Here is a 23,032-nt window from a genome sequence, read left to right on the forward strand (position 1 = left end):
ATCTTTCACAATTATATAACCAAAAAGGTTGCATATTTTGTTAAAACACTAAAGAGAAGTTGATAAGAATAAATGAATTGTTATTACTATCTAAAAAGCTCTGCAATTTGGTGAAGTCACTTGGCACAACCACTATTTTTAAGCTTTTATTGCAATTTGATGAAGCCACTTGGCGCAATCACGGTTTTTAAACCAAAATTTTATTATATAATATAGTATATATGATATGATATGATGTAGACTTCTCAGCCTATGAGGACCAAGATCGTCTATTGCCCCCATCAATTAGTAAATATTCATTTAATTAATAGTATAAATTCATGGAATGGTTAAAAATATTTTATGTGACACAACTTTACCACAATTTTAACATTGTAAAAAAAAGTTGTGGTAATTGTTGTGTTCCTAGAATTACTCGGTAGTTTATAAATAAAAAATTATGAGAACCTGTATAACACTCATGCCCAAAAATTACAATGGAATCCAACCCATGCTCGAAATTACTGTAAGAAATAAGAGAACTGTCGGTCCTTCCTGCTATAATCTTTGGCGACAGGAGCTATCTAATCTAATGGCTAGGTTTAGGAGCTAGACATAATCCTTTTTTTACTCCTCCTTTTGCTTAGAGTTGTAAAACCCTAGCTGTTGCTGTGCTCTCAAACTTTGGCTATCTTTAAGCAACTTTAACCCCTTCCCCAAATAGATTACATTTAACTTTAAAGATTTCAGAAGACTATACTCTTCCAGTCTCCCTTAAAATTGTCAAATAGTGATACTTACCTTGAAATTTGTTCAATGGATGTAATAAGCAATATGCATCAGGTGTACCAAATGTTGAATTTTTTGTATTCAACATACCAAACAGGAAAAATCATACTTTATAAGATGTGTCAAATCCCAAAGGTTTTGTAGCATGTTGTAACTAAAATTTATTCTTTTTTTAATACAAGATAGAGAAGAGAGAGAGGTTTTGGGTTTAGAGAAATTAAATGATTTTTTATTGGTTGTTTATATTATTTTAATATGCTGTAATGTTAAAATACAACATTGATTTATGGTGTATTGTCAAATGCTATAATAAAGTAGCAAAAGTACATTTTTGTGTGTTAAGGTTTAGCAAAGGCGAGTGTGTGGTGTGGAGTCTGATACGGGTGCACCCTCTTTTTAATTCAATCAATTTTGGTTCCCTTCTTTTATATATACAGCCATGTATATACATCAAATCTCAAATTTCATCTTCCCGCCAATGGCCACAGATGAGTGACAAGATTTTGACCTAATTATATGAAAATAAAGTTGGGGAATTGATTTTGGCTTCAATGACCAAAACCAGTGTATTTGCATTAATATTTATATAGCCATACATGTAAATCTTGTAAGGTTGAATTTAATCAACCATCTTGTTGGCTTTATTCCGTGCCAAATTTGCTTGTATTTTAGTAATTAGTAACTCTGTATTTAGGTAGGAATCTTGTAAGGGTAGTGAGTGAGAGAGTGTGAAAAAATGCTCATGTTTGTGCAAAGAAGTAGGGACTTGCAAGATCTCACGGGTGGCTTGCAGCTTGGAAGTTGCCAGAAGTTGCACACGTGCCAAGCATGCCAAAAGCTGAAGAGTCGCACCAACTGTTGCATTACAGGACAAAAGTCCCAGGCTGGCCAGGCCGTTAGCTCGCGGTTTGAACTTGCGACTCAACCCAGTCGTGAGGTCAAGTCGCTAGAATGCCCTGTTTGGGAAAAACTGACGTTTCACATTCCATTCTCACTCTAGTATAAATACCCCTCATTCTCACGAAATGTAGAGAGCTTCCAGAGAGAATTTTGAGAGAGAAATCCTAGAGAAAAACAAGATTGCCTCATCCACAATCTTCACCTAAGAGACTCTTCAAATTCCTCTACTCTCTTCCTCTCCATTGATACATCCTTGAGAGGTTCTTGACCAAATCATTTTCTCATCATATCCACGTCTATGAGAAGGTTTTTTTAGTACTAAGGGAAGCAGTTTGGAAGGGACCAATAATTATTGGTTGATGCTATGGTGTATAGCGGAATCCGATAAGTTAGAGAAGAAAAAAGTTCGGCGCAACCTCATTGGAGTAAGAAGCTTGGAGGTCTTAGGTACTTGGATAGATTAGGCTTGGAGGGTCTATTGCTGTTCATGTATCCCAACTACATTTTCTAGTGGATTATTGACCGCTTGGAGGGCGGCAGAGAGATTTTACGCCAAAGGTTTCAGTTTCCTCTTCGATAACATATCGTGTGTTGTCCTTGTGTTTGCATCTCTCTTCCCTTTGTCTTTACCATTTAATTACTGCTGTGATTGTGATTATTTATGGTTTAGATTGTTTATCAATTCTGTTATAAACTTGTTATCATTTTCCGCACGTACATTGTTTGATATAAAGCTTGAATTGATATTTTGTGTTTGGGGGTCTAAACGTTCATAGTGTTTTCAACGCTATTTGAACTTTCAAATCTGTTACACCTAAAAATATATAGCAACAATTCAAATACAAGAAGACATAGCAACCATTCAAATACAAGAAGATTAAATATCAGTTGTATGCATTTCTATCTCAATATTCTGCAGCAGCTCTGTTTTATAGGAAATTTGGTCTTATCTTGATCTTGAGATGATAAGATTTGAACTTGGTGCTTATCTTTATCTTTCTCAAAACTAGCATCAATAGGATTAACTTGATCCTATTGATCTGCTATCTTAACGTTATAGAAGTAGGAAGCTTTTGTTTTGTATTCATAAAGAATGATTTTCCCAATAGGTTCTAGCTTTCTTTTATGAATTTTTTCTTTCACCTGTAATAATTTTTCTAAAGAATGTTTGCCAATATATATATATATATATATTCTGCATCTTCATAGTTTTGTGGGCTCAAATGTCATCAACTATAGATTTTGTTGCTCTGAAAAAACTTTTATCGTCCTTGGTGGCATGCACATACCTACATAATATATAACCATGCTATTACTTGGTTCTCTTTTAGAATAACTTTTTTTTATTGCCTATTGGCTCTTCTTTCATATATGGTTGTTAAGAATGATTTTGTAACATATTATATATTATTTTCATTGTGGTCACACGGGAACTGCAGAATGACGCTGGCCACTATTAGACTATGAAAAATTCATCATAAGGCTTCGTCCTGAATGTCTGATGGGTGGAGGATATCATGGTACTCATGAGCCTTCCCATGGCTGCGGACAACCCCAAACACCATCACCGACAAGAAAACATAGAATACTTCCATTTTTGTGCCGTTTGCCCTCACATTTTTTTAGTAAATAGTATGGTTTAGTTACCATGTGTACCAACACAATAATGTGCAGAGGAGGCATTACTCATGCTAATTCAGCTTTGACTGGGAAAAAATTAGTATATATTATAATATTTTTTACTAATGGTGGGCCCCAATAAGAACTAATAGAAACTTGCAACATAACTCTAATAATATAAGATAATCAATAAGATCAAATTTGGAATATAAATAAAATATAACAACTATTTTTTTGTGAATTAAATGAAGTTGCTTCTTTTTTCTTTTTCTTCTTTTTTTTTTTTTTTTTGGGAGAAACAAGTAAATAGTGTGAAAAAATGCTCATGTTTGTGCAAAGAAGCAGGGACTTGCAACTGGATCTCGCAGGTGGCTTGCGGCTTGCAAGTTGCCAGAAGTTGCACACGTGCCAAGCATGCCAAAAGCTGAAGAGTCGCACCAGCTGTTGCATTATAGGACAAAAGTCCCAGGCTGGCCAGGCCGTTAGCTCGCGGTTTGAACTCGCAACTCAACCCAGTCGCGAGGTCAAGTCGCCAGAATGCCCTGTTTGGGAAAAACTGACATTTCATATTCCATTCTCACCCTAGTATAAATACCCCTCATTCTCACAAAATGTAGAGAGCTTCCAAAGAGAATTTTGAGAGAGAAATCCTAGAGAAAAACAAGATTGCCTCATCCACAATCTTCACTTAAGAGACTCTTCAAATTCCTCTACTCTTTTCCTCTCCATTGATACATCCTTGAGAGGTTCTTGACCAAATCATTTTCTCATTATATCCACGTCTGTAAGAAGGTTCTTTTAGTGCTAAGGGAAACAGTTTGGAAGGGACCAATGATTATTGGTTGATGCTATGGTGTATAGCGGAATCTGGTAAGCTAGAGAAGAAAAAAGTTTGGCGCAACCTCGTTGGAGCAAGAAGCTTGGAGGGCTTAGGTACTTGGGTAGATTAGGCTTGGAGGGTCTATTGCTGTTCATGTATCCCAACTACATTTTTTAGTGGATTATTGACTGCTTGGAGGGCGGCAGAGAGGTTTTACGCCAAGAGTTTCGGTTTCCTCTTCGATAATACATCGTGTGTTGTCCTTGTGTTTGCATCTCTCTTCCCTTTGTCTTTACCATTTAATTACTGCTGTGATTGTGATTATTTATGGTTTAAATTGTTTATCAATTCTGTTATAAGCTTGTTATCATTTTTCGCACGTACATTATTTGATATAAAGTTTGAATTGATATTTTGTGTTTGGGGGTCTAAACGTTCATAGTGTTTTCAACACTATTTGAACTTTCAAATCTGTTACAGCTAAAAATATATAACAACAATTCAAATACAAGAAGACATAGCAACCATTCAAATACAAGAAGATTAAATATCAGTTGTGTCCATTTCTATCTCAATATTCTGCAGCAGCTCTGTTTTATAGGAAATTTGGTCTTATCTTGATCTTGAGATGATGAGATTTGAACTTGGTGCTTATCTTTATCTTTCTCAAAACTAGCATCAATAGGATTAACTTGATCCTATTGATCTGTTATCTTAACGTTATAGAAGTAGGAAGCTTTTGTTTTGTATTCATAAAGAATGATTTTCCCAATAGGTTCTAGCTTTCTTTTATGAATTTTTTCTTTCACCTGTAATAATTTTTCTAAAGAATGTTTGCCAATATATATATATATATATTCTGCATCTTCATAGTTTTGTGGGCTCAAATGTCATCAACTATAGATTTTGTTGCTCTGAAAAAACTTTTATCGTCCTTGGAGGCATGCACATACCTACATAATATATAACCATGTTATTACTTGGTTCTCTTTTAGAATAACTTTTTTTTATTGCCTATTGGCTCTTCTTTCATATATGGTTGTTAAGAATGATTTTGTAACATATTATATATTATTTTCATTGTGGTCACACGGGAACTGCAGAATGACGCTGGCCACTATTAGACTATGAAAAATCCATCATAAGGCTTCGTCCTGAATGTCTGATGGGTGGAGGATATCATGGTACTCATGAGCCTTCCCATGGCTGCGGACAACCCCAAACACCATCACCGACAAGAAAACATAGAATACTTTCATTTTGGTGCCGTTTGCCCTCACATTTTTTTAATAAATAGTATGGTTTAGTTACCATGTGTACCAACACAATAATGTGCAGAGGAGGCATTACTCATGCTAATTCAGCTTTGACTGGAAAAAAATTAGTATATATTATAATATCTTTTACTAATGGTGGGCCCCAATAAGAACTAATAGAAACTTGCAACATAACTCTAATAATATAAGATAATCAATAAGATCAAATTTGGAATATAAATAAAATATAACAACTATTTTTTTGTGAATTAAATGAAGTTGCTTCTTTTTTCTTTTCTTTTCTTTTTTTTTTTTTGGGAGAAACAAGTAAATGAAGTTTATTTTTATTTTATTTTTTTACAAAATAAAAATTTTACTTTGATTTAATCTAAGTGTATATGTGTGTGAAATTCTCTCATGGAGATTTGAACCTCGACCTTTGCCCTCCACACCCCACACTCCATAAGTACTTATACTTGTGGAATGACCACTCCACCAAAGGTACATGGTAGTCAAGTAAATGAAGTTACTTAAGTGCTTCAAAGAGAACAATTCAATATGTATTAAACCTACCCAATAAACAAGCCAATGCTTCTCTTAGGGAAAAATAAAAGTCAGTGCAAAGAAATTAGAGGTGTTTTCAGTTTTTTAGATTTTTAAAAATATTTTTAAAAATTTGAGTGGGGTTAATTTGTATTGATTTTTTTTTCTCAAAATCATAAGAGAAACAGCAAGTAATTTTAAAGATCAAATATGATTTTATTACTACCATTAATGGAGATTTTGAAGAGCTAGGGGGGCCATGGTCCCCGTTGCCCCAACGTGGCTTCACCACTGCAAAACACCATGATTCCACAATCCTAGTTAGTAAATACGTGTATCTTACACATATACTTCACGTACATAAACAATAAAAAAAAAACGCATGTCTTCAGTTTTGTTTTAAATATACGGATTAATTTATGCGCATTACTTTTGACTAAAAGTATATACACATTAAGTTTAAAAACTTATAAAAACAATTCGTTGAATATGGACACATAAAAGATAAAAATTTCTAACTACATATGCTGCAGTCCAAGTTAAAGTGAGTTATTGCATAAAAAAGATTATAAACATCTAAATAAAACTTGTTGCCCTCAAACACAAAGAATCAAGTTTAATATATTTATTTAGAAATAGTATTAAAAGACCATAATACTTTCATAATAATTTTATAACAATGTCTAGGGGTAAATTGTTACTTATTTTCATTTGGATCTATCATTGATATCAACCATTAACAATTCAACACTTAAGCTTTATTATGAAAATATTGTGTCCTAACCTTATACTTTAACTTATTATATTGTAAAACCCACAAAAGTTTAAACACAAACTGCCACAACTTAAGAGCATTATCATACCATCGCGCACCCTTGGCGGAATGGTCACTCCACAAGTCTAAGTGCTTATAGGGTGTGGGGGGCAAGGGCTGGAATTCAAGTTTACAGAAGAAAACTTTACATATATATGCACTTAGATTAGGCTAGAGTAGAATTTCTATTTTGTAAAAAAAAAAAAAAGGAAGAGAGCATTATCATCAATTGTTCTAAAGATATTATATTTTAACACACTAAAAAGTTATGTTATGTTATTTTAGCATAGCATTTACTATACATCTTATATCACATCTCTTACTTTAGCAGACGACTCATTAAAATAGCTTGAAAATACTCTCACTTTTTATTATAAAAAAAAAATTAAAAATCCCACAAGCAACAGTCAGCCAGGCGCCAGCCACCTATTGTAACTTGTTTTAACTTTCGGGTCTGTTAGAATGTGCTATCTAGCCAACACGTTTGAAACTTTTTTTTTCAATGAATGTATACATCATGTTTGAAACTTGGACCAAAAAGAATGTCAACTTGAAGCTTTTGTGAAAAAATATATATAATAAATGCATCATCCGAAAACACACACTACATATGTTAACAATTAAGAGCAAGAAACCTGAGAAAAGGACATTGCTTTTGATTATCAGCTTTGGCTAGGTTTTGCATTTTTATATATATATATATATATATTTATCTTTGCTAGTACCTTTTAATATTGTTATGTCAAACTCAATGGGAGGGTTAATTGACATGTTGCCAGGAGATTGTGTATCCAAAATTCTTTCTTTCAACTCTCCTGCCGACACATTCAGATCTTCAATGGTATCGTCCATGTTTCATTCTGCGGTGGAGTCCGATGTTGTTTGGGAGATGTTCTTGCCAACTGATTATAAGGATGTTGTGTCAAGGCTGATCACTCCTTTGACATTTACTACAAAGAAGGAGCTTGTTGTCTCTCTTTGCAATCATGTTCTCATAGATGGTGGTAGAAATATGTTTTAAATGGATTCCAAACTCATCCTTTAACTTTTCTCATTCATTACATATTGACATGTTAGGTAAATAAGTTACTTGATAAAATTAGTTCTCACGAGTTTAGTTTTTTTTTTTTTTTTTTTTTTTTTTTTTTTTTTTTTAATTGTACACCAAAAAAAAAAAAAAAAAAAATGACATCTTGTTCTTATGGTAAAACGGTCATAATTATTACGAATTCTTTGATTTTAAAATATATAGATAGGTAGATAGATACATTGACTTAAAAATAAATTCAACATCACACGACATACTTAATTAATTTTTATATTTTGTTTCATATTCCCACTAACGTAGAGCTTCAAGTTAGAGAAATCATCTGGAAAAATATTATATATGCTATCAGCAACAGAACTTTCCATAACAAGGGGCAATGATCCAATGCAATGGAGCTGGAAATCAATACCTCAATCAAGGTTACTCTTCTCATGCCCTTTAAAATCACCTAGAAATTGATAGTATAAGAGTATGTTATATATTGTTCTATAGCTATGGTAACAACATTTTTTTTTTTCACACTTATTAAAGTGACAAATTTCAATTGAAACATCTTGTAGTTCACATGTGCCCATAACTAACACTACTTATATTATGCCCCATTTATATATAATAGGGTACATTGATGGTATGGAATTTTTTTGTGTCATTAAACTTATTAATTGTTTTATATGGTCAGACAAAGAAAGAGAGAGGAAAATGAACTAACCAAAGCTTTCTAACTTTTTCAAATTTTCTTCCACAGGTTCTGAGAAGTTGCTGAGCTTAGAACAACATGTTGGTTAGAAATTCATGGCAAAATCAATACTCAAATTTTATCACCAAACACAAGATATGGTGCTTATCTTATAATGAAAATTTCTAATCGTGCATATGGGCTTAATTCAATACCGTCTGAAGTGTCAATTGAGGTGGGCAACAAAGTATGTAATGGCATGGCTTATCTACGTCGTGAAGATGGAATGAAGCAACAAATTGAGTGCATGTTTTATAGGAACCGCATAGAAGTGTTGAGAAAGAGAGTGATAGAGGGCACTCAACGAACCTCAAATGAAAGAGAGGATGGGTGGATGGAAATTGAGCTGGGAGAATTTTTTAATGGTGAAGCTAACGAAGAGATAAAGATGAGTTTGATGGAGGTTAAGGGTTATCAATTAAAAGGAGGACTCATCATTGAAGGAATTGAAGTAAGGCCTAAACATTAATGAAGGAATGTTTGCTTAAACTAAGGGACAAAAAGTCAAAATGAGTACAAAAAAGATGAAACTAAGGGTCTGTTTGGTAATGATGTTCAAGTATTGTTGTTCAAAATGATGTGAAAATTGTGATTTAAAAAGTGTTGTGAAAACACGTGTTTAAAGTACTCATAAAACAAAAAATCTGTTTGGTACCATGTTTCAAATAACATATTTTAATATGTAAAAAAAACATAAATGTGTGTTTGATATAAGTATGTGTTTTTTTTTTTTTTTAAAGGTTGCATTTATTCTGACATGCACTACAAAAAAATTGGACTATTGTGACGAGCCAAAACCACTGCAAAAGCCCAAAAAACTGCCACTAAAGGCTCATTTGGCCTATTGCGGGGGTTCCACTTGACAACCTTGTACTGCCACAATAGCTCTATTGCGGCAGTAACAAAAAACGCTACTATAAATGCACCTTTTAGTGGCGTTTTTGGTTTTTTGCAATGGGTACAAAACCACCGCCATATGCTATCAGAAATTGTGTCAATTGACTTTTAGCTGCGGGTTATGCCTACTGCTATTGGTGTCCACCTTTAGCAGCGGGCAAAATGCACCGCTATAGAGAATCAATCAAAATGGACTCATTGTACTTTTAGCAGCGAGGAGAAACGCCGCTATATGTGTAAACCTTTTAGCGGCGGGCAAAAACACCGCTATAGGGCTTCATTTAAATCATAAGATATGCACCTTTAGCGGTGCTTTTTGACTGCTGCTATAAGGTTTTTTTTTTTTGGGCAAGTTTTAAAACCATTATTATTTTTTTTTTACAGACCTGTTACAAAGAATCTGTAATAGTTTTAGCTCTACTAACACAATACCACAAATGTAACTAATCTACAACACCACAAATGTCTCCAAACTAACGTAATATTAACATCAAAATATATTATCAAATACATAACAAATGAAAAGATGTGGTCCTTTGTATACAACATTATATTAACTACATAACATTGTCTATAACCATCATCATAAAATTAACAAAAGAAAGATGTGGTCCTTTGTACACAGAAAATCCTTCAACACTTAAATTAAACTAATACCATAATCGAAGTTTCAAAGTGTTTTAAAATAACTTTTCAACATTTGCAAAAAATATGTTTGTTCAAATGTGGTGCTTTGTACACAAAATGTCCTCAACATAAAATTTATAAACTGCCTGGTTGATGGGATGCAGCTGATGATTTTTGGAGAGTTGGGGATTGTAGGAGAGTTGGGGATTGTAGGATTAGAGGAACGACCTACATACAAAAAAAAAAAAAAAAAAATTGTAGGAGAGTTGGGGATTGTAGGATTAGAGGAACGACCTACATACAAAAAAAAAAAAAAAAAAAAGGCAATAATTAGGACAAAACGATATCAAATATTGGAATCCAAAATTGCTTAATGCATGAGCATTACAAGGGAAATTTGGAGTTTCAAAGGCTGCAACTACAATATGGAAATCACAATACAACTATCAAATGCCTTAAAGTATAAACTCAATTTCTACAAGGAAGAACATAAATGGGCAAAACTCAGATTTTGAAATTAGTATGCCACCTAAAGAACAAACCCTGCTTAAATTATAACCATGCATCCATAAACTGAATGCCAATGCAAGTGGTAAATGAAAAATGAAACAACAAAATGTTTACAATGGCAAATACTCAAATAAAGAAGAGAAGGCAAAAGCCAGAGGACTACATTCCCATCATCTCATAAAAAAGGTTTTCTAAAACATAGGCCTAATACAATCAGCTCATGTCCCAACAATTCAACAATTCAAGTGTTTGACAAAGTTAAGCTAAGCTACAAAAACTTTGTACTTGCCAATTACATAGCATCCCATTGGTTGACCTCATCCTCCACCTTTACTTAACTCAATTAATTCAACATCAGAATATAGAAGAATTTCAATACAAATGGCATATACAAGAACCCAATTGTATAAATTATTTGAGGGATGCAATTTCTGCCAATGACATTAGAAACCAGCACTAGCAATGGTTTCCATGATCACGTACTTCCAAATCCCTTTACAAGATCTGCTAGAAATGGTCTTGTATAGCAAGTATGCCAATAAAATCAGTACCAGCAATGGCACAACCTTAATTAGCTATAAATGTCCAAGAAATAAGTCCTGAGGCAGTACTAATGACTATCCAATATCTAATGCTAATCAGCCCAAGTGCTAATCAACATTATCAGCCCAAGAGCTAATCAACACACTTTTGATATTTTTCAACAGCCCAAAGTGCTAATAAGCCCAAAGTCTTCACTATCTGAATACAAATTAACCCCAAAACACAAATTAACCATTAGAAACCCCAAAATCAAAATCATTAATGCCAACCTAACTGCATTGTGAAGTTATTTGTTGCACTTGTTGAAACATGCGAGCCATTCTTTGCTCCATCTCTTTGAATTGGCTAAGTCTTTCCTTCATTTCATCAAAAGAGGAAAATTTCTCCTTCATCTCAGCCAAGGACGCCTTCAGTTGTGCAACTTCATCATCCCTTGATTGACTTGGTCGTATTTGAAGGTCTGTGAGAGTACTCTTGCTACTTCGGCCACTTGGGCTTGGACCAAATCCTACCTCAGGAATACGACCTTTGTGCTCCTTACCCATCACTTTGGCAAACACATCGTCCGGTGCCCATGCAATATTATCACTTATGTCATTTGATTGCAGTTGATTCGAAGGTTCAACCAACAACTCCTTCATTTTATCCTGATATTGGGTTTGAACTAAACAAAATGATTAGAAATTAGCAACATCATTTGATTGAAGACAACAAAAATTATATTGAGAAGCATACACAATATAATGAATACAATAAGATGCAGCCAAAATCTGTCCTCTCTATAGCAATACAAGATACTATTAATAAAGATGAGAGAGGAACTAAATTAATACTTGCTGTCCTCTCCATAGAATTTCATTTCATCTGTCATTGATAGAATATTGTGAAGTCCTTAGAGTGTTTATAAAAGCTAATTGGGTTCATTATTTCACAATAACCAACTTCAGTAGTTTCTCTTCATTTTGAAGCAACAATACACATCCTTAACTATGGTCATTCATAGGCATTTACTCCATAGAATTAGAATTGCAACAAGCATGCTAAACAATATGGTTATTGTGAAACCACTCTATTGAAGCAAATGCAATGATTGACAATGAAAATGAAACCAAAAATGGATCACTCACCGTTTTTGCTTGCACTACTTCATTAACTGCAGATTTATCTTTACGAGTATGCAGTATTGAATATAATGCTGCACGCTCTATAGGACGTCTATCCACTTTTTCCTGCAATATGAACATCATATTTATGTAGTGATGAATATTGGTTTCACATAAACTTAAGATAAGTCAAATCATTTAAAAATTAGTAATAATACTTATTACCTTCTTTGTAGAGTGCATGGCAAAGTTGCATGAACCAGCAGTATGTAAGTCCTCCTGTTTAGAATGACGGTCCCTATTCTTCTCTGACTCTATCTACAAAATTATGGAGTTAGAGAATACCATTAGAATAGCAAGACAAAATCTTTGATAAGCTCGAGAGGGTAGTTTTGAAAAAATAACTAAAAAGAAAAAAGAGGTTAAGACATGTAAACTACTAGAGAAAGAAATAATCTTAATTATGTTACTTTATGTTGTTGTAGTTTTTGTGCATGATGCTAATAGCTAAAATGGGCAAGCAAGCAAACTGCTTTTGACCAGCTTAAGATATTTTGTTTGCCAGCTCAACTGAGCTCATCTCTATCCCGAACAACCTTGATTTCAAGTTTAGCTATAGTACAAACCAGCTAACAGAACACTAGGGTTGGATTTATTATGTGTCACATGTGATATTGACAAAAGCATGTGAGCACTTAGCTTCTGTGCTGCTATATGGCATGAAACACTTGAAATTTTGCTTAACAGAGCACAGTGACAAAAGTGAGGTTATTAAGTTTGAGAGCTATTGTACATGTTACCTAGGTGGCGGAAGTTGGGAAAAGGATATAGCAAATTCATTTCTGTTTTGCACATTATTTCCATTATCAATCTTTATATTTAAGTTTCTTTTCCTACCTTTGATTTTCATATATGGTGCACAAGCTGGTTTAATTGGATTGGATTGATCAAATGTGTTTGATGGTGGCCTAAGCTAAGTTCAAAGCCATGACTTATGTTGCATTTTTGTTTTGATTCATATTGGAAGTTTCATAATTGCTCAATTTTAGATATGTGCAGTTCTAGAAGTATATTATAATATTAGTTAATCCTTTACAATTAATATTTTGTAAGTTTTGTTATTCATTAGTTTTACTTCATGTCAAGAGGTTTATATGGAATATATATATATATATGAAAAACAGAATATGTCACTATGCCTGGCAATTGAATGACTATTTCTACGAAGTTTTTCAGTGAAAGTGTGATGATTGTGGTAAGTAATCAATATAGTGTTACTCTTTATGATAGATCATGACAATGGTTTAGACTACTTGGGGTTTCAAATGCTGAAGAGTACATCCAATCATTTATATCTTTTCAACAGGTAGCTTGTGGTGATAAATCTGTTTCTTTGTTAAGCTCTCTGGGAGATGCTGGTTTTCGGTATATGCAAGTTACTTGTACTGTTATTCTTCTTGAATGAGTGTCTCTTAAATTCTCAAAACTAGGTGCTATGTGGCTTTGCACTGAAAGAGTAAGCCATGTTTTAGATTAGAGGTCACTGCATGAATACTTAAAAAATTTATGCTACTACTTACAGGTCAGCTTTTACTGGCTAAGGGTGATGTAGAATAGACATTTCTAAGTAACTGATTGTTACATACATGTTTTCCTACTGGTTGCATAGGATTCAAGAGAAACTTAAGAATTGGAAAACAAAGAAAAGGGGACCTTGTTAAAGCAGTAAAGTTGATTTAAGTAGAGTTGTCAAAAATCTGTAAAAAGTATAGTTCTTAAATTTGGATAGCTTGGATGCTTCTTTGTTAGGAAGAAACATGACCTCAGAAGTGAAGAGACAAAACAACTTTGTATGGAGTTGAAATATGCTAGCAAGCGTGAAGCCACTAATAGGAAAGTGCATGTTGACAGTCTGAAAATAATTGACCATCAGGACATGTTATTAATCAAAGCATAATCTAGAGAAACTTAATGAATCATGACAATGCTAAAAATGACTAAATAGGAAAGTATACTGTTCATATTTTATAAAATCAACAAAACTTCAACATTATTTACATTGCATTTTAAACTTAAAAAAATAGAGTTTGTGACTTCCTGAATAATACATGACCTATCTCAGATTACCAACTTTGTTGAGTCACAACTTTCAAGCAACAATTAGTAAAGTAAAACCTGTTCTTTGGGTAGAAATAACGATCACATTTACAACATGGCAGTAGTGAAAACCAAAAACACAGATTAAGCACATCTTAAAAAAAAAAAAAAAAAAAATACATACCACTGCATCCTCAGTATACCAATAGTCAACAAGAACATCCTAATCTTCTAGTATGCACCCCTTGGGTCGGTTGCTTTTCACCCATGCTTTGTTTCTTGGATTGGTATGTAATGGGCCGTTTTCAGCCTACACTTGTGATCCCTCCCAGCCTTCCCAATTTTTTGTTAAGGTAAATGTCTTTAAACCCGCATATGCAATAGGATTAGTAGGGAATGCGTATTTTTGCTACTGTGCGCGCCCGATACCGAAACCCGTCAGACTGGGCCTCAAGTTGGGCTCACAACTTACTTGTATAGTGGGTTTGGATTTCCAACACTGGGTCGTTCTTCTCGCTGAGACCTAAGGCCCTTTCTTTATTTTCCTCGTGGGTCTGGGTCACCTTCTCTTTTTACTCACTCTGTTCTTATACTCTCCATACTGCGCACCATTTTTTCCCACCCCCTTCTTCTCCAAACTTCCTGCATTTATAGGCCATAGTTTAGTGGAGAGGTCATAATTACTTGCCAACGAGTGCAACCGGCGGTCCACTATTATCGATCGTAAGTGGGTGGTCAGGTCAGGTAGGAGTGGGAAATTATGAGGGTGGCGTTGGAACTTGGTTCCTGCCTCCACGAAAGTCCTCGGGAGCGGTGGCTCTCCGGGGCGCGGCCGGGTAGGTACAGTGCAGGTCTTCCCGTGAGTCAAATATCTACTCCGTGGAAAGGTGTTGCCGAGAAACGATGAAGAAGCAAGGCTCGGGCTTGCAGTACGCGTGGCCCGGGGATGGGCTGCCGGGTATAAGGGGATTGGCCTCATGGGCCATATACCCAGGCCAGGGCCCAAGGCCCAATGTAGGATATGACGCGGGGGCCGTACAGATTATGTTAGAGTAGAATTTCTATTTTGTAAAAAAAAAAAAAAAAACTTGTTTAGAATTTCAATTTATTAACAATGATTTTCTATCTTCAAGTGAAACTCTCTCTTTACCCTTTGCTGATAATAACTCTTTATCATAATCATCATCCACTATTAATTGGGCAAAAATTTGAGTGGCATATTCAAAACACCAATCGATTTTTGGTGTAGGTGGAAATTAAACTCCAGATTTCTTATTTAATCATTAGAGACTTTACTAGTTGACTTAACTATAACCCATTTTTTAAAAATATACATATTCATGCTATTTCATTACATTCTAATTTGGGTGGACATAGTGGGTTATAGTTAGCTTAATTGTAAAATTTTTAATAATTGTATAAGAGATCTGGGGTTCAATCTCTACTAAAAAATAAGAGAAGACGTCATATATTAAAACTTTCTTTAAAAAAAAAAAAAAAATTGGGTGGACAGTCACATTATTTTGTTGCGAAAATGTTTTTGAGAATTTGTTCTGCTCCTACAAAAACTAATTTTAAAAAAGTCACAACCCAATCTCACTCCCACAAAAGAAAAGCAAAAAACGACGCCGTTTATAGTAAAAACTTCCGTTAATTTCCACAAAAGTAAAATCTATTTAAACTTGTCTTTCTCTCTCTCTCATTCTTTATCGCCCTGTCTTTCTCTCTCTTTCAAGCAATTACTCATTCTTCATGCTCTTCTATTTGCATATGCTTCCTCTTTAAGCTTTTTCTCGCTCTCTCCCCCATTTCTCATCGCCGGTTCGGTTACCCTCATCGGAATCCAGCCCTCGTTTCTCGTCGGAAAATCCGTATTCTCACCGCCGCCGATCCGAATCCGCTCCCCAATTGACCTACATATTATACCTATATATTTATTTCTATAGAGAGAGAGAGAGAAAAATCATTTTTTGTTTTTTGTTATTAAGAATTTGATTGATTGCTTTGATTTTTGTAATTTTATCCATGGAGGATGGTATGAGCAGCGATGAGGACTATTACTCCGATCGGGACTCGCTTGATGGCCTCGAGAACGAGGACTCTGAGTTCCACTGTACCCCTCCAAAGGGTCCCACTACGAAGGTTATTTGTTATTATTCGATTTTGTTCTTTTTTGAATATGTGGTTGTCTTTGATGGTTTTGGAGTTTGGAATTTTTGTTTTCTTTTGTGTTTTCTGGGTGTAAAAATTGAATCTTTAAGTGAGTTTTGGTTTGTTTTGTACGGTAATTGCGTGTAATTGTTCTCGTTTTGGATTTTAAGAATTGGGGATTGCTGATTTTTGAACTTAATTGATGGTATTCGTTGTGAATTTGGGTTTTATGTGGGTTAGAGCTTTGGAAATGCTTTGATTTTAGGTTTAATCTTGATGGGTATGTTGGAAAGTAGGAATTTGATCAATTTTGAGTGTAAAAGCAGTTGCCTTTGTTGAATATATCAACTCCAGTGGAAAAATCAAAACCCTTTTATGGAGCAAACATGATTTTTCTAGTTTTATAGATTCTATGCTAGTTTGGATAGTTGGTCACGTATTTTTTTTTTGTCTATATGCTATTTTTGTCCACACTTGATTTGGAAATTGACCATTTTTTCTGAACTTTGGTGGGTTTTTTTTTTTTTTTTTTTTTTTACAGGTAATTACAAAAGAATCTCTTTTGGCTGCTCAGGTAAGGATAACAAATGGTCTTTTGCCTATATTTTGCTCCTTTTTAAAGGTTTTGTGATATTGATGTTTTGAGTTGGGTTGCATTAATGTAGAGGGAGGATTTGCGGAGAGTAATGGACTTGCTATCCCTTAGAGAGCACCATGCCCGGACTTTACTGATTTATTACCGCTGGGATGTCGAAAGGTTGTTTGCGGTGCTTGTAGAAAAAGGGAAAGATTTCTTGTTTGATCAAGCTGGTGTTACAGTGGTGGAGCATCAAGGTCTTGAGTCACCGCTTGGTTCTACAATAATGTGTGATATCTGCATGGACGATGTACCTAGTGGTGAGGCAACAAGAGAGGACTGTGGCCATTGCTTTTGTAACAACTGTAAGCACTCTTCCCTTCATTTGCATTTTCTTGTGCTATGGTGCAGTATACTTTGAAGTAGTAAAGTCCTTATTTCACGTGCTNTTCTTCTCCAAACTTCCTGCATTTATAGGCCATAGTTTAGTGGAGAGGTCATAATTACTTGCCAACGAGTGCAACCGGCGGTCCACTATTATCGATCGTAAGTGGGTGGTCAGGTAGGAGTGGGAAATTATGAGGGTGGCGTTGGAACTTGGTTCCTGCCTCCACGAAAGTCCTCGGGAGCGGTGGCTCTCCGGGGCGCGGCCGGGTAGGTACAGTGCAGGTCTTCCCGTGAGTCAAATATCTACTCCATGGAAAGGTGTTGCCGAGAAACGATGAAGAAGCAAGGCTCGGGCTTGCAGTACGCGTGGCCCGGGGATGGGCTGCCGGGTATAAGGGGATTGGCCTCATGGGCCATATACCCAGGCCAGGGCCCAAGGCCCAATGTAGGATATGACGCGGGGGCCGTACAGCTACAATCAAATAGTTGAGTTAGCAAATTACAATCAAATAGTTGAGTTAGAATTAGAACTGCAACAAGCATGCTAAAATGTCATAATTACAAGTATTATAAGTTCTTGGTTTACCTCTACAAGATGCCAATACTCTTCTTTAAGTTCTTCTGGCATGTCCCTCCAATTCAGATATCTTATTGGGCACATGTGGGGTTTCTGCGCAATTGTCCCCAAGAAACTAGTGAAAGCCCTTGCCCCTTCATTAACCGGCTAATGCATACTATTTAGCGGCAACTCAATTACTTGGTCGTCGGGAAGATCCCAAACATCCAAGTACTTGCTTGGCCCGCGAGTGGCATGTACAGCTGGCTGCACATCTGAAATTTAAAGGAGACAATATCGTTAAAGTAAGTAAATATATATGAAATTAAAAAAAAAAAAAAAAAAAAGGAAAGTGAGGTGGCAAACAAAATAATATATTATTGGTTGTATTTTGCTAAGAGATAGTGTTTAATATTATGCTAGAATTCTTACTAGAAAAAGTAAGAGTGTTTAATAAAACTTTTCATGAACAGTTTTTTTGTAGTGTCAAGTAAAGAAGATTAGCATCAAGCCCATGAAACTTTTCATGAAAAACTTAACACCCTAACATGGTGGGTGTCAGAGATAGAAACATAATCTATTTAGACTTTTGTTCTTCAATTTTATATATCTAATAAGCAAACTTTAGCTGTTGATAAATGTTGAGCACTTTCTTTTATAAAAGCTCTGATAGTGAGTACAATTTGCACCAAAGGCTGTATCAAGTGAGTTAAAAAGACCCACCTGCAAGACAAGTTGATAAGAGTGATGCTAAAATAATGAGGAAGATAAGACTGATTGTTAAGCTTTTTTGAGAAATAGTTTCTTTTAATTATTGTTATAGAAACTAGTAAGGAGGCGTTTGATTCACCGTGATATTACATTACACCATAATATCAAATTATTGTAATCTTACATTAGTATAATCTCAATACAAAAATACAACATTATAAAGAAGGTGATGAGATTAAGATAACATGATATATTTTGTAATTTAAGATTATAATAATGTTAAAAATATAAAATAAACCAAAAATTTTAATGTCACATCATCATAATGTGCATCACATTAAGAACATATCACAGCGAACCAAATGCCTTTAAGTCCTCATTTAGGAAGAGGGAATGGAATGAAAATGAAATAGAAAAGAATGAAAAGAATAATTTTAAAATATTCTTCCCTTCCCTTGTTTGAGAGTTTTAAAGGAGGGAATAAAAAACCTATTCCCTTGTTTGAGAGTGTAAGTGAGAGGAAATGAAATGAGTAGGAAGAAGCACTCATTCCTCTTTATTCTCTTAAAACCTCAAATTTTCATTCTCCACAAAATTGGAAGAAATGAGAGGGAATGGAATTAGATTTAATGAATGTTTTACTAAAAACTCCCAAAATACTCCTATATATATTCAACCATTTATTTAAAAATAGAGATCTAATAGTAATATTGATATAAAAATAATTATATTCTATTCCCTCAATGTTTGCTCCCAAACAAGGTCACTTACCCATTCATTTTCATTTCTTTACATTCCATTCCATTCTTTTCCCTTGCTTAAATACATTCCTTTCCATTCGATCATTCAATAAAATTCTATTCCATTCCCTTATGAAGTCTCAATTGAAACATATTCCATTCCCTTATGAAGTCTCAATCGAAGCCTAAGTGTAGCGTCATGGCATGAGGGCTTTAGATTACTAAAAAAATATATCTATAAACATTTTCTTTTAATTTTTCTTATATATCTTCCCGAGTTCTTTTTAATCCTCTTAGGATTGGAGGATTTAAACGTTGCTCACATGCGTTTTATTTCTTCAAGAAATTGAGACTTCATCGTTTTGTCAATTGTAAATAAGAACACTCGACTCCCACGGCATGCATGCAAGATATTGAAGCTTTGTTTTTTTATAAGTCGTCAAATATTATTGAAGACAAACAAAGTACAACAAGACACCAACAAACAAAGGATATGACTGATGAGGGCTAAACCTCTACAAAAATAGTGCTAAATTAAACCATCAAACAACAGTAAACCAAACCAACAGCAGTAGTAGGCTTAATAATACATATACTAATATTTCTTCCAGAGGCCATATATTCTATTTTATTTAGGTCCATGTCAAAGACGAAGAGGCCTAAGCTGGAGGAAGGATGACCATCTGGTTCCGACAGTCTGGATAAGGTTTGCAATTAATCAGATACAGTCCGTTTCTGTTTCGTTTGCACAGAAGTGTATCTCCAACAATTGGTTCCCGACTTTAGTGCATTGCAACCTCAGCAATTTGGAAGTGACTTTTTGAACAGCATTTTTGATGACACTAGGCAGGTAGGGTTTACCAGGGATAATACTTATCCTAAAAACGAAAGTCCCAAGTTAATTAAAAAACGAAAGTCCCAAGTTAATTAGCTATCTTCAACTTTCAAATATACAAAAAGTAACAGTCTTTATATGTAAATATAAATGATATACAACCTGAAAGCGGATCTTCAAGTTGCTTCACCATTCTAAGAGTGAGTCCGAAGTACTCATTTGGACTACCGAAGGTGCGAGAGCCATGCTTGTTATATTCAGATACCCAAAAACAGTGATTATTATTTCCGCTTGTTTTTAGGTCCAACCAATTTTCATTCAAACCGAGCACGAGACTTTGGTCTGGCTGAAAAAAATTTTAAAATATTAATAAAAACCAATATGCATATCAGTGGTAACTCCTCACAGAAATACCCTGACTTGTAAAATAAATGTAATATATACTTGCCAAAAAAAAAAAGTAATATGCTAAACTAACTCACTGTGACCACTCTAATCAAAATACTGAATACCCTAACTTGAAAACTACAAAAAATTGAATTCAACAACAATGAGAGTAATGCTACTACGTTCAAAACATTTTCAAAATAATTTCTTAACAAACCCAACTGGTAAGCAATTACTTATTATAATTTAGACACAGGACTGGCATTATCTTTTTATCCACCAATAACAGTTTTTTGTATAAGATTTTTTGTAAAAATATTGTGAATGTAGCATTACTCCAAAATTAATTCTGCCTCCAAACAAAATCATTAATCCATTAAAAAAAAAAGCTTAAATAACAACAAATATTAGCCCAAATAACAACAAACATAAACCAAACAAAAACTAAACAAGACCAATCAACAACCATTGATCAAACAACAACCAATGAACAAATTATTCAAAAAAAAATAAGAGCCTATTATAAAATAAAAAGATAAAATTTGTAACTCATTCAATAAAAATTATCTATAATTTCATTTTTCCTTAAAAAATAGTATCAAGAGAAATATTGTGATTGTGAGTTCTCTTTGGTGGTGACAACAATTATACTCTTCTTGGCTTTGCAGTCACAATAATTTTGCTCTCATTAATGACTCTTGCAGTTATAGCAATATCCAAATTATCGTTTTATTAGATTTTGTATAATTTATATTCCACATATATATATATATATATATACACACACACGCACATAATTTGTTGAATCTGGCAAACATATAATACCTGATGACTATGGTAGAGTAGATAATTTCCGAATATGCCTCTTATTGTGTAGTCAATACCTCCACGGGACAGATCATACTGTGGCCATAGGCCACGAATAGTGAAACGGGTGGGGACATGTTGATTATAACATGGTCCATTTATAGAGTCACAGAATAACCTTGGCCACTGCATGACCAAGTACAAAAAACCATAGTTCACAAACTTGCTGTTGCTTACAGTTACATTGTTCATACTCTCATGAGGTAGGGTCCTGTTGAATACAGTACCCTTACTTTCAGTCCCCCCGTGGCTGCGGACAGCCCCGGCCACCAAAACCAACACCATAACATAAAACACTTCCATTTTTTTTTTTTTTTTGGTAACTCTTCACCAAACCGCAGAATCCTACGAGTTCTACAATGCATGCATAAGTGGGTTTATATAGTTCTACAATGCATGGCGTTGGTTTGGATTCAAATTATTTGCAGCGCGTTTCACGTCTGCGTTTCTTTTTTCTTTTTTTTTTTTTACAAAAAGCACATGAACGGACCTGCCAGTGGGTCCCGTGCATTGTGCACAGGACCCACTACCACTTTCAAGGTCCACACATTTCATTGAAATGACATTGTCAATGAGTTTGGTGCACCAACTCACAAAGATCTTTTTCACTAAAACTTTAATTAAAAATAGGTCTCACGATACTATTTACACATTTAAAAATTATTTTGCTATACATTTAAAAATTATTTCATCAATTTTCAGATTTTTAAAAAAAAAAAAAAATTGAGAAGCGCTCCATCAAGTCTATCAGTGGGTTCCATGCACTGTGCATGGAACCCACTACCTCTTGATCAACAAAATAAGTGGCGGACAGTGCTTTTTAGTGGGTCCGTGAATTGTTTATGAGAGCCACAAACTTCTTTTTTCATAAAAAATTTCATTAAAAATAGGTTTTACGACACTACTTACATATCTAAAAATTATTTTATTACAATATTTTCAGTTTTTAATTTTTAGAAAAATAAGTTGTATTAGTTAAAGATGTACAGTATGAGTTGCTTCCCTCCATGTTTTTGGCTTCGTGCCTGTGCCAGGCCAAAATGGCCAAATACCACTTTTTTTTGAAATTTTTAGCAAAAAACTACTGTTTCGGAACTAAATGGTAATCTACCACTTTTTCTAGTACTCAAGTTTGGTGAACTCGAGTACTCTATTTTATAGTTTCATCATGGCACTGCTAAGTTGGAAATTGGGCGATTTTAAAAAAAATAATGTGGTACTCGAGCTTGGTAAACTCGAGTACAATAAAACACAATACTTAAGTATACCAGCGTCGAGTACTTTTTATAAATAAAATGCAGAAAATTTTATTTCTACAATACTCGAGTTTACGAAACTCGAGTACCGCGTACATTTTTTTTTTTTTTTAGGATAATCGACAAATAAACATAAAGATAAAAATAAGTAGCTTTTTTATGTTTTTATTTATCTAAATAGAAGCATTGTAAAATATAGAGATTTTAATTTCGAAATATGAATTTAATTTTTACATTGATTAAAACTGTTCATTGTTTTCTCGTAAAAATTGTTAATTGTTTT

General features: G+C 34.2%; 2 protein-coding genes and 1 pseudogene across 2 annotated transcripts; 2 read left to right on the forward strand and 1 right to left on the reverse strand.

Annotated features, from left to right (window-relative positions):
• The first annotated feature begins 7,472 nt into the window (after positions 1-7,472).
• Positions 7,473-8,974, forward strand: LOC112002095 (F-box protein PP2-B15-like; annotated as a pseudogene).
• A 2,377-nt stretch (positions 8,975-11,351) lies between these two features.
• Positions 11,352-12,765, reverse strand: LOC136070303 (uncharacterized). The gene is made up of 4 exons (XM_065780094.1): positions 12,748-12,765; positions 12,411-12,503; positions 12,210-12,311; positions 11,352-11,729 (listed from the first exon to the last, which is right to left on the reverse strand). Exons 1-4 carry the CDS (start codon positions 12,763-12,765, stop codon positions 11,352-11,354), a joined length of 591 nt encoding a protein of 196 aa, XP_065636166.1.
• Positions 12,766-15,967: 3,202 nt separating this feature from the next.
• On the forward strand, positions 15,968-17,443 carry LOC136070296 (probable E3 ubiquitin-protein ligase ARI1). The gene is made up of 3 exons (XM_065780074.1): positions 15,968-16,424; positions 16,975-17,007; positions 17,099-17,443. Exons 1-3 carry the CDS (start codon positions 16,308-16,310, stop codon positions 17,429-17,431), a joined length of 483 nt encoding a protein of 160 aa, XP_065636146.1. The 5' UTR covers positions 15,968-16,307; the 3' UTR covers positions 17,432-17,443.
• Positions 17,444-23,032: the final 5,589 nt, after the last annotated feature.

The sequence above is a fragment of the Quercus suber genome, unplaced genomic scaffold, assembly GCF_002906115.3.
Source record: "Quercus suber isolate HL8 unplaced genomic scaffold, Cork oak 2.0 scaffold_224, whole genome shotgun sequence".
Taxonomy (NCBI): Eukaryota; Viridiplantae; Streptophyta; class Magnoliopsida; order Fagales; family Fagaceae; genus Quercus; species Quercus suber.